General features: G+C 44.2%; 1 protein-coding gene across 1 annotated transcript; it reads left to right on the top strand.

The window, feature by feature from the left end:
- Positions 1-861: 861 nt before the first annotated feature.
- LOC136836148 (uncharacterized) lies at positions 862-3,770 on the top strand. Its single transcript, XM_067100144.1, has 2 exons — positions 862-910; positions 3,460-3,770. The coding sequence occupies exons 1-2, from the start codon at positions 862-864 to the stop codon at positions 3,768-3,770; spliced, it is 360 nt and encodes a 119-aa protein (XP_066956245.1).
- Positions 3,771-12,874: the final 9,104 nt, after the last annotated feature.

Raw genomic sequence — 12,874 nt, 5'->3', positions numbered from 1 at the left:
TCTGTTAAGATGATGCACTGTTACAGATATACAATACAAGTGCTGTGAGAGAGCTGTGGCTCTAGTAACTACCTGGACTTTTTACACTCCCTCCTCCTTTTCCTCCTTGCCTTCCTTCACACTTTAGGTTTAGGTATCTTGGTTGGAACCTGGGCATGTGGCTCCAGAGGAGGTTAAAAAGACCCTTGGGCCAGGTCTGAGCTCACAATAGCACTACCCTCGGGACTTAGACCTAGAGTGACTATAGGTGTTCTGTCATCTGGCGAAGCAGGCTACTGCGACAACCTGGACAGTGATGTTGCCAATTTGTTCTGCTAGCTTTTGTGGTATGGCCTCCATACCGGTGACCAGGTTAATCAAGACTTCTTGAAGAGTGTCATCCACCAGAATCTTGTCTCCTTGGGACTTTGATTAAGTAGAAGAGATGGATGTAGGTGCTAGAGGTTCACAGGTTGCAAGGAATAACTCAGGCATGGGTTGCAAGGCTGCACCGGGGAACAAACTTCTGCTAGGTTCAGGGGAATCTGGGAAAGACCCTACTGAACTTCGGGCTGGCTCTCAGCCGGACACTGGTAGCCGTGCCAGGCTGATAGACGAGACGGGGCCCAGATTGGCATCTCCTGAAGGGAGATTGGCATCGTGTGCACTGGCACTAAGGCGGGCCCAGGCACTGGACTTGGAGAGGGGACGTCATCGGGCTTGGGACCAAGAGTGCCGGACATCCCAGTTTGCACACTTTGAAAGAACCAGTATCTGGCTCTGTGAGGGGCTCAACGACCAGACTATTCAGAGCACTACACTGGTCAGGCATAGGAACTGGCTGTGGCTCAGTGGCAGGGCCGGTATGAACATCAGCACCTGATGGAGAATTGTAGGGAGCAGGACTCAAGGGAGGTCCTGAATGGGGCTGGTAAGGGGGTCCTGCCCTAGGAGGAGGTCATAGCCTCCAGGAACTTCACTTACTACTCCAGCCTTACAAATCCAACTTCTAGTGACCCCCAGTTGGACTGTAGGGGAGAGTAAGCCTCCAATTATCCATGCCCACAGCAATTACAGGATTATTTTCTTCAACAATGGCCCCATAGGATACCTTGTCTCACCTTATGAGGGAGATTTGAGCGTCAGTGTCTTCAAAAGCTGAGACCTGTTGAGTGTGATAAACACCTCGGGGAGGTGCAACATAAATAGGGCCTGCAACTGGGGGGCCCTAAAGTGGGTGAATGTGTGGCCACTAGAGTAATAATTGTGGGTGAGTTCCTTTTGGGACAATCTTTAAAATTCAAGGAATGCCCGTATTTCTTACATACTGGACAATAAACTTTCCTGTAAGCTAGTTGTTCTGATTAGAGAGGGGCTTTGGTGTGGCTCCCCCTTTAACTTTGCACTGCGCTTCTAAATTCCCTACCCTTTTTTCTTTGCACTCTAAAGCGTTGACCAACCACCGCAAGGCTCGGGTCTTTTTGTAAGACCAGTCGGTCCATGTTTGCCCAATCTCTTAGGGAAGACCTCACCATCTTTGCCACCAGCAATCAGGCGTAATCCCATATCTGACAGCTATGCCCTTCCTAGCCCCTTTTCGCCATTTTCTAAGGAATTTAAGGTGGATTGACCCTCCCAGTCATGTGTTTTACAAGAATCCTTCCCTTCTCAGTTTCAGTTGGATTGTACTCTGAGAAGAGGGCTTCTACTTGGTCCAGCCATGCTTCTGGTTCTGCTATGTTCCACTTTGGTATGAGGTGGCTGATATTTGAGATAATGGAAGGAGCAGAGACCTCGGTTGGATTTTCGGCTTATTGTTGGGCCAGTGCCATGGCACTGTCCTGCTTGGATCTTTTGAACTCAAGTTACTTCTCTTTCAAGGCTAATTCATGCAGTTTTCGGATTTCTTCTTACTCCTTTCTCTCTCTTTCTCGCCAATGTGAGCTCATGCTGTCACTGCTTCTCTGCCTACTTCTCCTTCTCTTCTAGTCACAGCTGTTCTAGCTGAAATTCATACTTTCTTTCTTCTTCTCTAGCTTTCTTAGCGGCAGCTACTTGCTCCTAGACCCATTGGGTCACCTGTTCTCCCTTGAATGTTTTACTTTTCTCCTGCCTCCATAAAAGTTTTGTACTCCTCAGCAGACATGTTTGCTAATGCTTAGAGTGGGGTCTGATTCCCCAAAATGTGTTCAAAATTGTAGGATGGCTACACAAACAATTTTGTGGAGAATGAAATGCCACTCAGGACTGACAGAGTGTATTCTAAATAAGGAAGCGGCCTTTAGAATGCTCCACTGGGATGGAAGTGTCCCTTAGGAATGGTGACACTTGTGGCTGGAATAGGAGTGTCCCTGAAATAAGGATGCACTGGCACTAGTGTGCAAAGTGGTTCCGAAGAACAGAGATATGACATACAAGATTTACATGCAGATGTGACTGAGTCTGAAGACCGAATGATTCAAAGGCACATAGCCTAAATGCAATTAATAGGTTTGCATGGTACAAAAATGTGCAGATTGGTTCATGAGGAACGATGGACTGTTACAAAGAGCAGTAGGCTTAAGTTTACACGAGGCAATCAATAATTTAGCCAATCATGCATAGGCACTTAGTAGGTGGTGGCACATGCATAAGTTGGTGTATATAACACAAGAAATGCTTAACAGGCACAGACAGAGCTGACTAGGAATAAAGATTTTTGTTCAATAAGAACAGATTAGAATAATCAAATGGACCTTCAGGGCAACAACAAGAAATTATTAAGTACAGGCCAATAATGAGTTTATAAACTTCCCCATTGGGATATATATTGTGATGGAAAACCCCAGTAAAATGCTGCCTAGTACATTAAATGGGTTTCTTTACTTGAAACCATAATTATATTTGATTGTCCAAGGCGTAGCAGAAAATCAACATTCTCGGGACAGTGACTTTATATGAGATGTGCTTCCAGAGATTTAATTTCTGACATGTAAATTCATGTATGCTGACTTGAAGGACTCAATTATTGTAGGGCGATGGTTGTATTTGTATTGAGTAATATATAACCAAATGTTCACTTCCCATAGTCCAGGTAAAAGAATACCACATTGGTTAAGGATATTGAAATTCTTTCTCTCCAGATCAATAAACACTATCTTTTTCATGTTTTTCCATTGCTTGCCTTAGTGCAAAAATTGCATCTACCATATCCTTTCCCAGCATAAACCCGAAGTGTTCTTCACTTATTGTTGTTTCATTCCTTATTCTTTTCTCTGTAATTCGTTCATATATTTTCATAGGCAAGAAGTGTGGTGATGTATGTGAGAGAAGGGTGTTTCAGAAAAGTATGTTAAAGTAGTCCAGGATATATATGCAGAGGTTACCACTCAGGTAAGGAGCACTGTGGGAACAACAGAAAAGTTTAGTGTAAGAGTTGGTTTACATCAAGGTTCAACTCTCAGTCCCTACATCTTTGACCTTGTGATGGCTGTGCATCAGATGTCAGAGAAGGAGTCCCGTGGTGTGTGATGTTTGCTGATGATGTTGTTTTGGTGTACCTGACTAGAGAAGGGGTGGAGATAAAAGTAGAGTTGTGGAGACAAGCACTTGAAGATCGAGGTTTAAGAATAAGCAGAGCTAATACAGAATATCTGTGGATGGGAGGGGAAGGAAAACAGGGTGCAGTTAAATTAGGTTTAGATGACATCAAGATGGTTACCACTTTCAAGTACCTTAGGTCCTGTGTGATGGATGATGGTGGTATGGACTCAGAAATAAACCACAGGATACAGTGTGCTTGGATGAATTGAGAAGATCATGGGGAATATTGTGCGACAAGAGGATTAGTGCAAGAGTAAAAGGAAGGTTTTATAAAGTGCAATTAGACCAGCAATGGTGCATGAGGCTAAGACGTGGTCAATAAAGAAGGCGCAAGAAAGGAAGTCGGAAGTGGCAGAGATGAGGATGTTGAGATGGATGTGTAGAGTCACAAGAAAGGGGAGGATCAGAAATTATTATATTAGAGGGACAGTCAAAGTGGTAGAAGTGTCAAAGAAGATTCAGCAAAGAAGATTGCAGTGGTTTGGTCATGTCATGTAGAGAGAGGAAGATCATGTGTGTAGAAGGGTCATGGACATGGAGGTGGTTGGGAGGAGGAAAGGCCAAGATTCAGATGGAAAGATAACATAGCAAATGACATGAGGGAAAAGTGTTAAGAGAACAGGATACGCAAGATAGAAGAAGATAGAGAAGGCTTACACGGAACAACGACTCCATATAGAGATATGTAAAGGCTGAAGACAAAGAAGGAGAAGAAGACTGAAATTTTTTCTTTACTGCAAGGAATGAACATAGTGTAAGGATGGATACATGACATTTGCATGTTTTTTATGCCGAATGACTACTCTGTCAAGTTAAAATAATAAGGGTGTGTTTTCTTTTCATGCTAAGAGAAAAGACTTCCTTTCTAGCGATGGCAATTACTTGTATAGATGTAAAACAGTGCATATTAGGAATGTACTGACAGAACAGCAGTGCATTTGACAGATGATGGTTACTCCAAGATGGCTGCTTTAATATGAAGTTCAGGGTCGCTCGCATCAGTGCATCTGACCACGGCACAAGATGGCCATCTTGTTATGACAGTTCAAGGCCAAATTGCACGCATGTGTTTTGGTGCGCGGTGGAGCAAGTGAACTCTAGTGGTTGCTGACAGCATGTATGAAAATGTACGCTTGCGCACACAAGGAACAAAACACCATAACTGTTCTTGAATACAAGACAGATTTAAGTATGCTGATCTATTCTATGAGTTAAGTCCAAACAGATGTTACGTTAATGATACTTGAAAATACAGCTAATCTCTATGAACGAAGAATTAAATAAAAAAAAAAAAAAATAAACAAGTTGGAAGACGAGGCAAAGTGGTGAGATGGGGTGAGTTGCCAAATGGGGTATATCCTACGCTGTGGTTATCAAATCCCACAGCCCTAATTGAAGAGGAATTACACACTTTCCTCTCGATACACATGCACTGACCTCACCTAGATAATGGTTCACTACTACCTATCATGACTAGCTAATTTCATGCTATGATGTGCCAGCATGCAAATGGAAAGAAAACTCTAACTCGATAACTCAGTAACTTTCAACCCCTTCCCAATGGATGGAAGCTGACAAACAGCTGGCCTACACTTGAGAGAAGTTTGCAGGGCGAAGCTATGTGGTCACTAACTTAAGGGAAGCGCAACTTATTTTTAATCTGATCGAGACTCACGATAAAATAATTTAGAACCAAATTTACGAGTTCCTAATCACTAGTTTCAAATGTGGCAGGCATTATTCACTTATTTACACTTTCCTATTTCATGAGATTGAAATGAAATTCACTGTAATAAGTACCTTGCGTTTTCCTGGTTCCAGATTGCCTTCGGAGATTTATGTGCAAGTTAGCATCAATTGCTAAAAGTGGGGGCCCCGGTTGATTTTACTTAAATTTTTACATTAAATCTAATTCCCGTTAAATTATCAACGTACTGGCAAAGTCGTCAGTGTTATAGATTACGAAAGCTTGACTGCATTTCTTACATTACATAATCTTAGCCTTACAAATAACCCACGTAAGCCCACAAACAGAATAATGGAAAGAATAATTAGTAGTCTGAAGGTTGCCAAGTGAGGAATTGTTTCTTAACACTAATTTATTATTTACACACACATGGTAAGTTTAACAGTGGAAAAGTTGAACAATCTCACTAAAATAACAAATGGAGAAGGGACACAACATCAATTACTGAGTGAATGCATAACGCATCGAATGTACGTCTAATGGTCATTTAAAAGTGGACTGTAAGCCAGTCGGCAATGAATTTCTATTGGCCTCAGTATGGGCAGATTCTTCAGGCAATCGGGAACACAGGAGCATGGCTATGTAGGTAACTTGCACTGATAATACTCCTGAAATGAAACAATTCTAGATAACTCTACTTCTGAGTCACTATCTCTGTAGAAACGAGTTATTCAACACTTGGAGGGCACGCTTCTACTCTACACACTTCTTGGCAGGGGGCATGAATATTATTAAGTTATGCACTGTTTAAGGAATCACACACTGGGTATAACAAGTTGCTGTTCAAGTCAAAGAGACAAGAAACTTACTTAAGCAATGAAATGCGGAGAGAGATAATGAAAGAAACGAGTCAAAGAATTGAGACACTGGTAAACCTTCCTTCCGGGGCACGAACAGTATTTGATTCATGATATTTCTTACCCACATAAATCTTCTTTGACGAGATCCATGTTCTATTGGGCAGTGTCAGGTAATGGGCTTCATCAATCCAGTGTGAGAAGGTGAGTTCTACCAGCCAACTGTTCAATGCTCAATCAAGCAGAGATTCCCCATCATTGAGAGTAGACTAAACTAATGATGGAAGCTGCTGTCGCCTTATAAAGCCTCGTATATTGCTTGGGGCATTGCTTCAGGCGGCGGCGTCGGCGCACACCTACTGATTAAGGGAAAGGCCTACGGACAGTAAAGTGAGGAAAACTCAGAGTGAGCTTGATGAAATTTGTAGATTTAGACAGAGGGAACAACTACCTACTGCAGGTGTGTTCCTTGGGGACACATAAAAGCCCAATACCTGAATAGGGTTTTTTGGATAATTACTAAACTCTCCTCTCACTCCAATACTTATGGATCTATCTACACCCCTTCCGGCTGGTATTATCCGCTTAAGATTCCTATAAGTGACTGATCCAATGCGTGAAAATTAAATATAATATATACACACACACACACACACACACACACACACACACACACACACACACACACACACACACACACACACATATATATATATATATATATATATATATATATATATATATATATATATATATATATATATATATATATATATATATATATATATATATATATATATATATATATATATATATATATATATATATATATATATATATATATATATATATATATATATATATATATATATATTGTTACGTGGGTGGCTTGGCTGATCAGTTATTGTTTAATTTACATGAAATTTCACGGCCCTGCGTGCCAAGAATACACGTAACCTGTCACTTGAAGCCACGAATTAACCTCAAAGACAGACGTTAATTAACCAAAGGTCACCAGGTAAGGGTAATTAACCTTAACAAAGAATATTCAAGGAATAAAGACTTTATGATAAACGCCACCAACTGCGAACACAGCAAAATCTCTACTTGTTAAGCTCATATTAAATACAAGAGCACAACAGTCTTCCAAACAGTGAACGCTAGGCATAACGAATACCAGAGTATTAAAATGACTTGCTTGCCTAAATCCCCGAGACTTACTGGGATAATTCAGCTAACGCTAAACAATATAATAATTTGGCTTAATCTTAGACTTCGTAATAGCATATCCCGTAAGTGGTGGCTGGAGGATGAAACAAAGGAAACAGAAATACAGAAAAGTTATTAGTCAATCGACGAAGCTTGAACAGAATCGGACTTACCTTGAACGTCGAGTCGTTTGCGCATACAACGGACACTTGGAAGTCTTGATACTAGCAGTCTTCCCAATTCACTAATTAATATAGACGTAGGAGCAAAAGTGGTGTAAAGGGACAAAGGACACCGTTCCGGCACGCTACACGGCGTACGCTCTCGTTCACGGCCTGTCTCTCTCTGTGATCTCGCTCTGGTTCCCGCAAGGTGACTGGCTGCATCTTTACACGACGCCCCAGGCACTCCGACCTTGACAAAGCCATCGCCGAATGCGTAGGGTAAAGGGTAAGACAGCTTAAGACCACCATTACTAGAGATTATTGAGTGAAAACCCTCTCTGAGGTTTAGGTCCCTAATGCCATCAGCATATTTTGTTTTTTTGAACTACCCAGCCTATTCCTGCCTATGCGAGGACACTGTCTGTCTCTGCTGTGATCGTTATTTTGAATTGCCTGGCCTACCTGCGGGACAGAGGTGTTCTCTGTCGAAGTCAATCTGACTAATATTACTGCACATAAATACATGGAGGGCTAACAGCAGTAATATTTATAAAAGCTCCCCCACTTAAGAGGGCCTTCACTCCCTTTTCGGGCGTGAAGGTCTGTCCTAAGCAAGCTGTTCGCCTCTAGTAGGTTACTCTTCTTCCCCTGAGCAGATTAGTCCTGGTTAGCCTACCTAGCTACAGAACTACCTAACCCTAGATAGGATATGAGCTATAATCACTACTTTACCTAATTCTAATAGTACTAGAAGGTGCTTACGGTTATTATAGGCTACCTCCCACAATCATGATGTTTTTAGACCTAGCCTAGTGGTACATTCTATGGTATTCCCTAGCCTAACCTATCCTAACCCGACCATAGCACTGACATAAGAGTTAATGTTCTAACTAAATTACAACATGTTTTAAGTTTAATACAATTAATAATTACTAGTTAATTCATAAGGGTTGCCTCATATGATAAATGGGTGCCTCACTGAGGTCTTAGGCCATGCTTGTTATGAGCATCGTGGCTCATTTCACAATAGTTAAGATTATTGAAGTTAGTTATGCTACTTACATGATTACTGCGGCTCGGTGGTAAGTGGAAGGAACAAGGCTACTAATTTGATGTACTGTACTTAAGGCGGTCTAGGCTATGTACAAGAAAAAGAGATCACACTGGCTGCCTCCTCTGGGCAAGGGGCCAGGATCACTCTAAGATGGTAGGGCACTGTGCCAAGAGGGCACTAGTGCCTGGATGAGCATATGGCTCGGCAACTACTGGGCTCTCTTCTGCCCCTTCTTCTTCTTCGGGTTCCTCCAAGGCCTATCAGGAGCAGGCCTAGGAGGTGATGAGGGCACTGACTCTGGGGACAGGCCAGAAGGGCTAGCGGGCACGAAGTCAGGGGCAACTTCAATAGCTACAGGAGGGCTCCCTACTCCAGCTGCTGCGACAACCGGAACGAGAGCGATCTCGACTCCTGCGTCCGAGGAGGCCAGTTCCTGGTCTTCCAGAGACGGGGTAACATTTCGATCCTTCAGGGGTTCATCCTCTGGAGTCAGATTTGGCAAAGAAGAAGTCTCGGGTGCTGGCGGCTCTCCGGTTGCGATGATCAACTGCATGGGGAATCCTAAATCTCCTGGAGGGGGATTCGCCTCATAATTTAGACCCGGCATAGGGGCCTTCTTAATTGGTAGCTCAACGTCCGTGGCGGACGGAGTGTGGCACTGCTCAGTGCTCGCAAGTGGCACTGGCAGCAGTTGAGGGTCAGGCATGCCTGACAAGGGGTGCGGAGGTGCAATACCTCGCGGACGACTTGGGTTTGGCTGCAGCAGAGATTCCTGCCCCAGCAGGAGATCGTAGCCTCTCCGAGAGTCTTGTTCAGGGGCATCCGCTGGGCGTTGCTTGCTTGGGCAGCCCTCACAATTTGTGGATTGGTCTGTCCGCTTGCACGTCCTGCAGTGGTACTGCTCCTCCTGAATATCTTTCGGGGAGAGGGAGGACCTCTTGGTGGGCCAGCCCTTCATGATTGGAGAGGCCTAGGCCTAAAATAGTTTGGTTTATGGCCCTTCCGCGGGCCACTAGGGCGGAAGGTGGGGGTTTGACTTTATAGAGAGTTCTAGATGGGGCCTCCGTGGAGGAGGTAACGTGGCTGCGAAGTGGCGTTGGTAACGGGCTTCCCCAAAGAAGATCCCGACCCAACAAGAAGGCCACTCCGGGCTGAATTCCACCCACCAAGCCAAGGCGGTGGGGTAGCGTGCCCCAAGGTGTCGTAACCTGGAGTTGGACCGTGGGAACGTTAATGGTGTGGCCCTCTATCCACTTCATTTCCCACCAGGTTTTTTCGTCAACCATGGCACCGGCTGGCACTTGGGCCCTGGTGATCAGGCTAACGTCTGCTGCAGTGTCTACTGTGACCGGAAGGGTCACGGGCAGGCTAGTGCTCTGAAGAGGGCCCACCGAGATGAACTGCGTTTCCAGTCTCTCGGGGTAAAGGATCCGGTGCGGACCGGCCGCAGAGAATGAGGTGCTAATTAGGTTGACAAATTTTGTGTTGGGGACATGATGTGGACAGGCCGGAGATCCAGTATTGTAGTGGCTGGCAGCACCACAGGATTTGCACGGGCCTCTTGGATGGGCTCGGTGGCCTGCAGTAACTGTTGGAGGAGAGGGCTGAGCGGATGAATCAGGAGAGGAGTTCTGGCTGGTAGGGGTAGGCTGCTTATTAGTGCCGAGTTTAAATCGGCACTCGGCTTCAGTGTGCCCCCACTTCTTGCAATAGTTGCACATGGTCTTGCTTGGCAGTCAATTCTTCAGGCGAGTGGAGTTCGAGAGGTAGGCCGGAGGAACGATTTGCTTCTGAGAGGTGCTATGCGACTGATTAAAAGTTTCCCACGAATCAGCCATGCGACAAGCTTCCATAAGTGTGGGGGGCTGTTTATCATTAAGATATACAGCAAGGGGCCCAGGCACACATTGGTAAAGGCCTTCTAGCATGGTCCGATTGAAAGGATCCTCAAACGTTGTGCAGGCCAAGGAGTCGAACCAGCACGCACCGGACTGGGTTTTGTGACACGCCCATTCCGTCCAAGACCAGCTGACTTCCTTGCCAAGACCTCGGAACCGCTGTCTCCATTTTTCTGGGGTTATTTCGTAGGCCTTTGTAATGACTCTACGAACTTCCGCCATGTTGCCTCTCTGGCTCTTCTCCAGTGAGCGAAGAGCTGCCTTGACTTTTCCATCCATATGCTTGGCTAGTATTAAGGCTCTCTCCGTCTCCGTGGTGCTGTAGTTATCGAAAAGAGCCTCGAACTCCTCTAACCATGTTTCTGGCTCGTCCTCAGTCCACATGTGGACTAGGGAATTGATGCTCGAAATTGGAGCGTTTGATGCCGCAGGTGTAGGGCTGGAGGCTTGCTGTCTAGCCATAGCTTCGGCATTCTCCATTTTCACTCTTTCCAGCTCGAGCTCTTTCTCTTTAAAGGCTAACTCATGCTGTCTTCTTCTTTCTTCTCTTTCCTCTTCTAGTTGCATCTGCTCGGCTTCATACGCCCTCCGTTCTTCTTCATACTTCCTCCGTTCTTCTTCATACTTTCTCTGCTCAAGTCTTTTTTCCTTCTCCCGCTTGGCCAAGTCGTCCACTTGCTCCTTGACCCAGGTGGTAAGTTCCGAGCCAGTGAGACCTGCCGCCGTCCCCAGCCCCAGGAAGGTTTTATAATTCTCTGCTGCCATGGTTCTGGTGGGGAAGGGAGTCTAACCGGGTCGACGGGCGTACTTGGGCAGCGAGGAAGTGTCTCTTCAGTGATGTGGCACCCTTTCAAAAGGTGGCACTGTAATTGGGTGTGCCGTGTGCAGGTCACACTGGTGGCACTCAGTATCCCTAGGCACTGGTGCAGGTTAGGTTCCAGAAGAACTTTCTCTTCTGTGTTCCCTTTTGTTTGGTTTTATTTATTTTTTCTATATGCTTGCTTGGTGGCACTATGGTTCCAAGGTGTTCCTGGGGACCCTCTACTGGAGTCCAACTAGGCTATATAGGAGGAAAGGCACTCTAGACCCCCCTGCAGAGTGTAACAATTGAATGAGAGAGAAAGGGAAGGTAAAAGAGAGAGAGAGAGAGAGAGAGAGAGAGAGAGAGAGAGAGAGAGAGAGAGAAAGTAAGCTATTCAATTGATGACAGTGCAGCAAATTATTGGCACTGTGGAATAAAGTGAATTTTGGTTTCTTCCCCCCCCCCTTTTTTTTTTCTAAAGGTACTTGTGAGTGGCTGGTCCCAGTGCTAACCGCTCTTCTTTCAGAGGGAGAAAACTATGGTTTCGCTATGGGTAGCAGGCCTCAGTCGACCGACAATTTATCACTGTAAAAGCTTAACTTGCCCTCATCTGACTTGTGGGACAGAGGTATTTCTTTTACTTATTAATTTAATTTCTGTGTCGGCCCATCTTTCTTTGAAGCGGGTCATGTACACTCGAAAGGTAATCACTCTCGGCTTACTTGAATGAAGAGAGAGAGAGAGAGAGAGAGAGAGAGAGAGAGAGATTTTCAATCAGCTAATTTCTTGCTGCTTGAGAACATGTTAAGCAAAGATTTTATAATTGCACAATGGCATGGTTCTAAATAAGATGTAGATACGTTGTCTTGGCTTCCTTAGTGATTGCTTTATATTGTGACCTTCAAAGGAGCCACGACATCACAAGACTTTAGTGTAAAATTTAAAATTCTTTTTATATGATTTTTGGCATCAGGTATTGTATAGGAACTTGTTATTGTAGGCTATTAATCCTAACTAAGGCCTATCTTTCCCTGACTAAATTATATCTTGGTTTTGTCTACCGAAGTCTGTCTAGCTAAGATATTGCGAGGCGGACTACTGCGCCGAGAAAGTAGTTCCAAAGGTGGCTGAAAACAGAGTCTGGTCACAACAATGAGTCACAATAGCAAGGTCTTAAGATGGCGGCCAAAGCTCGTTAGGGCTAAATTCAAAAAACTTGGCGGCGGGAACCCCAAATGGCGGGCCCAACGAACTAAACAAATGCAGGTATCCAGATTTTTACTGTAAATATACCAACACTGAAAAGCATTTTAGTTCAAAACAATTCAACAATCAAGGAATCAAGATGGTGGGTATTTTCTATTTTAGCACAAATTCAAAACAACGAACGAAACAAATGCAGGTATCCAGATTTTACTCTAAATATACCAGTAATGCATAGCATTTTACGTTAAGGATGGAAAACGAAATTACCAAACAATGTTGTGTCTTTTGTTATTGTATTTTCCGCGGTGAAAACGTCCGTTTAAGGAGTGACTTCAATCAAAATGAAATGGGTCTGTGGTTCGGACGGGACCAAATTTACTTTACTGAAAAAATGTATTTTATGGCAAAATTACTATTTCTGTTCGCTTGCTATTTC

Source organism: Macrobrachium rosenbergii, chromosome 56 (assembly GCF_040412425.1).
Source record: "Macrobrachium rosenbergii isolate ZJJX-2024 chromosome 56, ASM4041242v1, whole genome shotgun sequence".
Taxonomy (NCBI): domain Eukaryota; kingdom Metazoa; phylum Arthropoda; class Malacostraca; order Decapoda; family Palaemonidae; genus Macrobrachium; species Macrobrachium rosenbergii.
The sequence above is the reverse complement of the archived record's forward strand: the minus strand, read 5'-3'. Positions and strand labels throughout refer to the sequence as shown.

What these genes read in the sequence shown, in the direction of transcription:
- LOC136836148 (XM_067100144.1), top strand. Translation starts at nt 862, where the DNA reads ATGGAGAATTGTAGGGAGCAGGACTCAAGGGAGGTCCTGAATGGGGCT. An exon ending in GGAGGTCCTGAATGGGGCTG is followed by an intron (nt 911 to 3,459) that starts GTAAGGGGGTCC and finishes GCTGTGCATCAG; the next exon opens with ATGTCAGAGAAGGAGTCCCG.